Source organism: Phocoena phocoena, chromosome 1, assembly GCF_963924675.1.
Source record: "Phocoena phocoena chromosome 1, mPhoPho1.1, whole genome shotgun sequence".
NCBI lineage: Eukaryota > Metazoa > Chordata > Mammalia > Artiodactyla > Phocoenidae > Phocoena > Phocoena phocoena.
This window is the reverse complement of record NC_089219.1, coordinates 113,539,959-113,548,005: the sequence shown is the minus strand read 5'-3', so window position 1 is coordinate 113,548,005 and position 8,047 is coordinate 113,539,959. Positions and strand designations below refer to the sequence as shown.

General features: G+C 61.1%; 2 protein-coding genes across 4 annotated transcripts; one reads left to right on the top strand and one right to left on the bottom strand.

Annotated features, from left to right (window-relative positions):
- Nucleotides 1-1,035: 1,035 nt before the first annotated feature.
- PAQR6 (progestin and adipoQ receptor family member 6) lies at nucleotides 1,036-6,051 on the top strand. Of its 3 annotated transcripts, XM_065876691.1 has the most exons (8): nucleotides 1,036-1,162; nucleotides 2,591-2,666; nucleotides 3,112-3,239; nucleotides 3,372-3,577; nucleotides 3,716-3,842; nucleotides 4,236-4,332; nucleotides 4,539-4,689; nucleotides 5,027-6,051. In XM_065876691.1, the coding sequence occupies exons 2-8, from the start codon at nucleotides 2,616-2,618 to the stop codon at nucleotides 5,299-5,301; spliced, it is 1,035 nt and encodes a 344-aa protein (XP_065732763.1). In that variant the 5' UTR covers nucleotides 1,036-1,162; nucleotides 2,591-2,615; the 3' UTR covers nucleotides 5,302-6,051. The 3 variants fall into 3 exon arrangements, with proteins under 3 accessions (XP_065732763.1, XP_065732767.1, XP_065732771.1); XM_065876695.1 differs by lacking the exon at nucleotides 1,036-1,162 and having other exon boundaries at nucleotides 2,616-2,657; XM_065876699.1 differs by lacking the exons at nucleotides 1,036-1,162; nucleotides 3,372-3,577; nucleotides 3,716-3,842 and having other exon boundaries at nucleotides 2,616-2,666.
- Nucleotides 6,052-6,139: 88 nt separating this feature from the next.
- On the bottom strand, nucleotides 6,140-7,214 carry BGLAP (bone gamma-carboxyglutamate protein). The gene is made up of 4 exons (XM_065875695.1): nucleotides 7,124-7,214; nucleotides 6,852-6,890; nucleotides 6,578-6,647; nucleotides 6,140-6,424 (listed from the first exon to the last, which is right to left on the bottom strand). Exons 1-4 carry the CDS (start codon nucleotides 7,185-7,187, stop codon nucleotides 6,295-6,297), a joined length of 303 nt encoding a protein of 100 aa, XP_065731767.1. The 5' UTR covers nucleotides 7,188-7,214; the 3' UTR covers nucleotides 6,140-6,294.
- Between the last annotated feature and the right edge of the window lie 833 nt (nucleotides 7,215-8,047).

Genomic DNA, 8,047 nt, shown 5'->3' with positions numbered 1-8,047 from the left:
CTCCTTGTCTCCTGGTGCCTTTCTGTACAATTTTATTGGGACATTGGAGATTACATACTGAAATGGCAGTTTGGAAAGGTTTCTTTGAGGTGGCCCAGTTGAAGCAAGTAACCAGCAGTTGGAGCACAAACTCCAGAGATGGTTTTGATAGATGTGAAGTTCATTGAACTGAGCTGCTGCCTTCACAAGGGTGATAGGTGAAAACAATACACAGATGATCCTGAACAATATGAGGTCTTAGGGCGCTGACCCCTGTGCAAGCAAAGACCTGTGCAAGCACTTGATTTTACAGTCTGCCCTCTGTATCTGCAGTTCCACATCCATGATTCAACCAACTGGGGACCGTGTAGTACTGAGTACATATTTAGTGAAAGAAAGCTGCATATAAGCGCAGTTCAAACCTATGTTCAAGGGTCAACTATTTTGAAGGCTACATTGCTCCCTGGGGGTGGTTTGCGGTTTTCAGCTGGGTCCTCTGAATCAGGGAGAAACTTCCTCAATGGAGAGGTGAGGGTGAACCTTGAAACCAGCCTCTGAGTCTTCAACCCCATCCCTCCGCAAGGACTGACACCTCAAGTGTGTCTGGGGAGTGGAGAAGCTTGGTGAACCCCTCGAGGTTGAACCAACATTTACCAAATGCATTTGCTCTGGATTCTGCCCAGCACCAGGCGCTGAGAGGCAGCGAAGCACAGTGAGAAGGGGTTTCGGAGAATTCATATTCAGGGTTTGGATTCCTCTGCCCAGCTTGAGGCAGAGCCACTCAGCTGCTGGGAGAGCCTGGAACCCTGGAGCCGTGGGGCAGCCTGGTCTGAGGGGGGCGCTCTGCACCACCCTGGCTGCATCCTGGCTAGGGCCCTGGCCTCTTCCGGCCAGTCTGCTCTCAGTGGGGTGGGGTCAAGCTGAAGGGGTTGGCTGTGCGCTGGAGCCCGAGTGAGCTGCCTGCTAATGGGGCTGGGCCACCCCGCACAGCTCTCTGGAGGCTGGACAAGGCTGGGATTGTTCTCTGGCTCCCCTTTGTCTCCCACTCCCCGCCCAGGCCTGGCCCGCCTGCCTGCCACTCTCTTCTCCCTCCCATTGGCCCGGCTGGCAAGAGCCAGGGACTCCACCCGTGGAGCCCGGGGCCTGCCGACCCACCAGCTTAGGAGCGCCCATCAAACTCTGGGTAAGGAAGCTCACCTGGGGCCAAGACGCCCGTTCTGGGGAACTAGAGGCCGCTCGCCTGCTCCGGCCGGCCCCTCCCCCATTTCCATGGCTACAGCACAAACTCTACTTCAGAGACCTCTGAACCCCAGTGCTGAGGGAAGGGACCCTGAGGGGAGCTAGACGCCAGCATCTTCCTGGTCCACCCTTCCCCCAGGCAGCTTGGGCCGCACTCAGGATAGGTCAGAATACCCCCATCCCACTTCTGGGAGGGGTCATCTTAGTTTCTTTCTTTTTGTTTTTTGGCTGCGCCCCGAGGCTTGTGGTAGCGGGATCTTAGCTCCCCGACCCGGGATCAAACCCAGGCCCTCGGCAGTGAAAGCACAGAGTCCTAACCACTGGACCGCCAGGGAATTCCCAGGGTCATCTATCAAATCTCAGCCAGGGTGCAGGGACTAGGGACCAGGTCGGCCTTGTGCCCAGCAGGGTCCCCAGCACCCAGCTCAAGGGCAGAGGGCCCCCAAAATGTTGAAAGGCAGGAACAGAGGCTTGGGGTTCAGGCTGGCGGTGTGAGGGCCCAGAGTGTGTGCGGAGCAAACATGCACACCAGAGAGCAGGCAAAGCGATGACAGGAAGAGGCACGGGGTGGGGCTGGAAAGTTTTGGCCTGGAGAAGTGGGAGGAGTGTCCTGTTCTCCCTCCTCCTGGGGCAGCTCCACCCGCCCTGGCGGCCCAGCCCATCCACTTGTGCCAAGGAATGTGCCTGGGAGAGGCGGCCTGAGAGGCGGGCAGGCGGGCAGCAAAGCTGCGGCCACCCGGAGGCAGCACACAGGTCTGAGGCTGAGGGGCCGGGGCTCAGGTGGGGCAGGGACCCCAAATGCCCCCCCGGGGCACAAGTGTAGTCTTCAGAGAAGAGCCAAGCATCCCCCTAATTCCTTGTTCCACCGGGAGGCATCTGGCCTCTCCAAGAATTCTCCCTGAGCACCCTAAGTTTTCTGTGCTCAGCCCAGGCACTGTGAGCCAAGGGGCTTTCTGCTGCTGGCGATGGCGGTGGTGCCGTGTGTGCTTAGGCTCTCTCTGTGCTGTCCTCCGTAAGTCAGGGTTCTTCTGAGACAAAACCGGGGGGTTGGGGACCTGGCTCCAGGGTCCAGGGTTACTGAGGCAGCCTTCTGGCTGAGGAGGACCCTCCACTCCTTGCTGAGTCAGTCGAGGCTGACCAGCCCCTCTCAGTGGGGGAACTAAATACCCCCCAGGCTAGGCTGGGGAGGGGTTGGGGTTATGACCTCCCCTGGCCTGAAGGAAGCAGCTTGGTGGCCAGCTACCACCCGCATGCATGCCCGTGTACACAGCCTACCCTGGGACTCAGTGACCAGGTTCAGCCTGGACCTGGGCGAAAAGGGACCTGTGGATGGGGGCAGATACCTAATTCCCCCCCTGCCCTTTGTCTCTAGGTCAACGTGGAGGTGCCGGGCCACCATGCTCAGTCTCAAGCTGCCCCAACTCCTTCGCGTCCACCAGGTCCCCAGGGTGAGGGATTCACCAACTCCTACTTCTCAGGGGACTGGCTGGGGCAAAGTTTCTTCTCTTTTTGCAAGTGCAGAAGTCCCTGCTCTAGGCTAACTCTTATCCCTGCCGTTTCAGTGTGGGACTCTTCTGCTCTCTAAGGAACAGGCTTGTGACCTGCTCCCTAGAGCCCAGAACACTCTTTTATCCAGAGTCGGCTTCCTCAGAGCACCCTGTGTCCATCCTATCTTGTTCCCTTACTCTGCCTCTTCTGTTTCTCACCTGCTCTCTGGGTACTGGAAACTGTGGTGAGATGGGGTTGGATTTAGTTTGACTTTGGGGCCATTGTGATCTCCAGCCCATTCCCTTCCACCCTGCTTCCAGAGAAAGGGTGGGACACAGTGGAGTCCCTTGGAGAGAAAGGGTGGGACACAGTGACTCCTCTCCTCCCCTGCCCCCACAACCCCAGGTGTTCTGGGAAGATGGTATCATGTCTGGCTACCGCCGCCCCACCAGCTCGGCCTTGGACTGTGTCCTCAGCTCCTTCCAGATGACCAACGAGACCGTCAACATCTGGACTCACTTCCTGCCCACCTGGTGAGGGAGGCTCTGTCCCAGGCTTGGGCCTCGAGCTCAAGGGGGTACTCAGGCGGACCGGGACCGTCCGGGCCCGCGGGCTGCACTGGGAGTCGCTGGGGGTCCGGTGGCCTGAGCACGTGCCTGCCGCAGGTACTTCCTGTGGCGCCTCCTGGCGCTGGCGGGAGGCCAGGGCTTCCGGTCGGAGCCCTACCACTGGCCGCTGCTCGTCTTCCTGCTGCCCGCCTGCCTCTACCCGTTTGCGTCGTGCTGCGCGCACACCTTCAGCTCCATGTCACCCCGCGCGCGTCACATCTGCTACTTCCTGGACTACGGCGCGCTCAGCCTCTACAGCCTGGGTGAGCCCCGCGGCAGAGGCTGGGGCGGTGGGCAGGGGGGCGGGGGCGTTCCGGGGCGGGGCGGGGGTGTGGCGTGGGGTCTCCGGGGCGGGGCCTCAGCTCCCCTCCCCCGCCCCCCCCCCCCCCCCCCCCCGCCAGGCTGCGCCTTCCCCTATGCCGCCTACTCCATGCCGGCCTCCTGGCTGCACAGCCGCCTGCACCAGCTATTTGTGCCCGCCGCCGCACTCAATTCTTTCCTGTGCACCGGCCTCTCCTGCTACTCCCGGTGGGTTCTCGGCCAGTGGTGAAGGGGAAGGCGGAGGGACAGGACAGAGCACCCACAAACACCTGGACACCCGGGACCACTGGGGTGTGCCTGCGTTTCACTGCTCTTGAACAACATTGGTAACAATGGGACCGTTTATTGAGGACTTACTGTGCCCAGACCCTGTGCACCAGCACCATCCCTGCGCCGTCTCTAACTCTCACAGCCACCTAAGAGGCAGGTGTCTATCCCCATCTAACAGCTGTTGTCACTCACAGAGAAGTCATGTGGCCTAAGGGCTTTCATAGCCACTAAGCTACACTGACATTCCATCTTGGCCAAAGGTCCCCTGCCCTCCTCTGACCCCCACCCCAGCATAAGGATGGTGACCAGCCTTTCACTCCCGCCTCCCAGGTTCCCCGAGCTAGAAAGCCCTGCGCTCAGTAAGATCCTCCGCACGGCTGCCTTCACCTATCCCTTTCTGTTCGACAACCTCCCGCTCTTCTATCGGGTAAGGCTCCTGCTTTCCTGTCCTGACCCTCACAGTGCCCACCCCCAGCCCTGCCCCCTCGATCCCTAACTCAGCCCTGCTGCCCACCCTCCTAGCCCAGCACCCAGTCCAGCTGTGCCCTCCCCCTCCTCATCCTCACCAGACCCCAGACACATGATGTCCACCCCCAAAGCCCCTCCCCGTCAACCCTGCTTTTCCTTTGCCAGCTCGGACTGTGCTGGGGCAGGGGCCACAGCTGTGGGCAGGAGGCACTGAGCACCAGCCACGGCTACCACCTCTTCTGCGCGTTGCTCACTGGCTTCCTCTTTGCCTCCCACCTGCCTGAGCGGCTGGCACCAGGACGCTTCGATTACATCGGTGAGAGCAGACCTGGCCTGGCCCAGGAGGGGATGGGGAGACAGCTCCCCAGAGCACAGAGTGAACTGAGTAAAGGAGAGTATTCCTGGCAGGGCCCTCAGGGTCCAGGCCCAGCCCCAGTCCTCAGATAACAACAAAACCAGCAGCCTGTAGGCCAGGGGCTCTGTGCACAGCAGCTCACTCACTCTTGCCAATAACTCTGGGAATTGGGTTTCTTATTCCCAGTTTTAGGGGAGTAGCAGGCCCAGAGGATGTGGTGCTCACCATGGGTCACAGGATGAGTTGGGGCAGCCCTGGGGATGGGGTATGTGCCCTCACCTGCCCATCCTCCCCACAGGCCACAGCCACCAGCTATTCCACATCTGTGCAGTGCTGGGCACACACTTCCAGCTGGAGGCGGTGCTGGCTGATATGGGATCTCGCCGAGCCTGGCTGGCCATGCAGGAACCGCCGCTGGGCCTGGCGGGCACAGTGGCCACACTGGGCTTGGCAGTGGCCGGGAACCTGCTCATCATTGCTGCTTTCACAGCTTCCCTATTTCGGGCTCCCAGTACGTGCCCCCTGCTGCAGGGTGGCCCGCTGGAGAGGAATACGAAGGCCAAACTACAGTGAGGCCCCAGCTCTGAGCCTGCCCTGGAGGGAAGCAGAGGCCAGGCGCCCCCCCCGCCCCCACCCCCCCCACCCTGTGCTGGGGAGGAGCCCAGACCCAGGCCTGCTAAGACGGGGGCACTTCTGAGCCTGGAACCAAGAGGAGTGGCTGAGGAGAGAGTGCGGAGATCAGAAGGCAGAGGAGAGGAGAGGGGCTGGGAGGCTGGTAGAGAGTAGGAGGGTCAGGAGGGTGCTCTTGATGGGGCTGGGGGAAGTGCTGAGGGTCTGAGAGGGGAGGTGCATGTGTCCAGGCTGGAGCTGCTCCACCTGCCATCGAAGGCTGGGACGGGGAGGTGTTGGGCCCTTTCATCTGGTCCCATCTCTGGTGCTCCTGGAGTTTCTGCTCAGCCCAGGCAAGAACTAACATGACTAACCCAGGCCTATCCTGAATGCTTATTAACCAGGCCAGGAGGCCCGCTACTGCCCCCACCCCCAAACCAGGCAGTACCATCTACCGGAAGCTCTTTGCCTATGGCGATGAGGCTGTCTGTCCTGGTCACAGCCGTGTACTCCAGGCATCCAGGCCTTTGGGATCTGGTCTATTTGGGTGTGTCACGGATGGGGCAGTGGGTTGAGGTGGGGGAGGGTGCTGGGCTAGAGAGGAGAACCCTATTTAGACTTTAGGAAGCCACCTTCAATGCTTCTGGACTGAGGCAGGGATAAATAAATAACTCAACAACAGATTTTGGGAAGCACTTTCTGGGACTGAAAAAGGTAAAACCTCCTCTCCACTCCCCATCCTCCCAATACGTCCTCCTCACACTCCATAGATGGACAAAGAATCACAGCCCCACCAGTTCCTCTTCCGGAGTTTATTCTGGAGCAGCTGGGATGATGCTCCCAGCTGCTGGGATCTCACACTTGCCGGGCAGGGAGGTCAGGGAGAGGGGAGGGGGAGGGGTCCCGGAGAGGAGCCAGAGCTGGGGGCTGCCAGCCAGGCCGGCAGGGCTGAGAGCTCTAGGCTGTGCCGTACAAGCGCCGATAGGCCTCCTGGAAGCCAATGTGGTCAGCCAGCTCATCACAGGCGGGGTTGAGCTCACACACCTCCCTCCTGGGCTCCAGCGGATCTGGGTAGGGGGCTGGGGCTCTGAGAGCCCAACACACTGGCATCAGCCTCCATGCAAAATGCCCGCCCCTCCTCCCACTGCGCTTGGGGCTCCAGAGTCCTCCCACAGCGGCCGCTCCTCCCAGCCCATCCTGGAGATGCAGGGCCCTGGCCCAGCACCTCCCTTTCTCTCACCCCAGCCCATGATCCAGGTAGCGCCTGAGTCTCTTCACCACCTCGCTGCCCTCCTGCTTGGACACAAAGGCTGTGGAGCAGAGGGTCAGGGGTCAGGTGACTCCGAGTTTGGGTGGACAAGGTGGGGAGTAGGCTGGCCTTCCTGAGAGCCAGATGGGACGGGGCAGGAGGGGAGAATGGGACTGAGGGGACCAGGGTGAGACAGGGGTGCTGGGAGTGGGCAGCACCATTGAGTGATACAGGGCACAGCTTCCCATCAGGCCCTGCCTCATACCTGCACCTTTGCCAGACTCTTCATCTCTGGGCTTTGCATCTGCAAGAAAAAGGAGCCCAGTTCACCCCTGCTCATCCCTAGGGCTCTCCCTCTCCTCCCCTCTCCCCTCCTCTCCCTCCACAAGGACAGCAGTGGGGGCAAATGGACTGAGCCCACAGAAAGGTGGTTAGACTGCCAATAGGGACTGCCAGTGGAAGGGGTGAGGAGAGGTGAGGCCATGGTGCTTTCCCCTCACAGCTCCCACGGGCTGGGGCAGGGGTAGGGGCACTCACCTGCCCAGCCAGCGAGGCAGAGTGTGGCCAGGGCCAGTAGGGCGAGGAACATGAGGGGTCTCATGGTGTGTCTGTCAGCGGCTGTGCTAGGGCTGCTGCTCAGGACTCAGCTGGTCTGCCCCTCCCAGCCTCCAGCACTGTTTTATACTCTCTGGGCTGTGCCCCAGAGGCAAGGGTGCGGGCGGGTCTTGGGGGAATCTACCAGGGCTATTTGGGGGTCAACCGCCTAGGCCAAACCCCAAAGGATGTTGTGGTTGGAGCTGCGGCTGCCTGGGCAGGCCCCTGGGAGTGATGGAGGAAGGTGGGCCTCAGTCCAAGACTGCCAGCCTCCAGACAAGGTCCCCAGCCCCTCCTCAAGGGGGTTGCCCCAGGTCTCCCAGCCCCTACTCACTCTCCCTCGGAGCCCCAGCCTCAGTTTGAGCACCAGCGGGGCAGACCGGGACAGGTAGGAGGGGGAGCCTAGAGAGGAAGGGGGGCCCAGAGGTCCAAAATAGATTTGCACAGAGCTGGGCTACAGCCTCCCACAGGCTGATTTCCACTGTCAGCCCTGTGGGCAGGAGCCAAACTCAGTGAGGGAGGGCCAATGCCCTCATTCACCCCGAGGGCCTCTGCCCCAGAGAGACCTCAACAGCAGGCCTGGCATGGGGGCGGCTCGACTCTGCTCAGGCCCTGAGCCTTGGGATGGGGGAAGGGGTTGGGGCAGCATAGGGCCAAGAGCCAAAAGCCAACACAGGTGTGGCCAGGTGTGAGGTAAGGACAGCCCTTCTGTCTGCGACTGGCCAGGTGGGCACTGAGGTGGGAACCCCCTTCCCCATGCCCCTCGCACCTCTGAGCTCCTGACCGCCCCACCCCGATCCTTTTCCTGCCCTCACAGCCTCCCCACTGCCAACAACCCTGGGGACCTGACCTCTGAGGGGCAGAACA

What these genes read in the sequence shown, in the direction of transcription:
- BGLAP (XM_065875695.1), bottom strand. Translation starts at nt 7,187, where the DNA reads ATGAGACCCCTCATGTTCCTCGCCCTACTGGCCCTGGCCACACTCTGC. An exon ending in CTGCCTCGCTGGCTGGGCAG is followed by an intron (nt 6,891 to 7,123) that starts GTGAGTGCCCCT and finishes TTTTTCTTGCAG; the next exon opens with ATGCAAAGCCCAGAGATGAA. An exon ending in TACCTGGATCATGGGCTGGG is followed by an intron (nt 6,425 to 6,577) that starts GTGAGAGAAAGG and finishes TTGGGCTCTCAG; the next exon opens with AGCCCCAGCCCCCTACCCAG.
- PAQR6 (XM_065876691.1), top strand. Translation starts at nt 2,616, where the DNA reads ATGCTCAGTCTCAAGCTGCCCCAACTCCTTCGCGTCCACCAGGTCCCC. An exon ending in GCGTCCACCAGGTCCCCAGG is followed by an intron (nt 2,667 to 3,111) that starts GTGAGGGATTCA and finishes CCACAACCCCAG; the next exon opens with GTGTTCTGGGAAGATGGTAT. An exon ending in GCTCAGCCTCTACAGCCTGG is followed by an intron (nt 3,578 to 3,715) that starts GTGAGCCCCGCG and finishes CCCCCCCGCCAG; the next exon opens with GCTGCGCCTTCCCCTATGCC.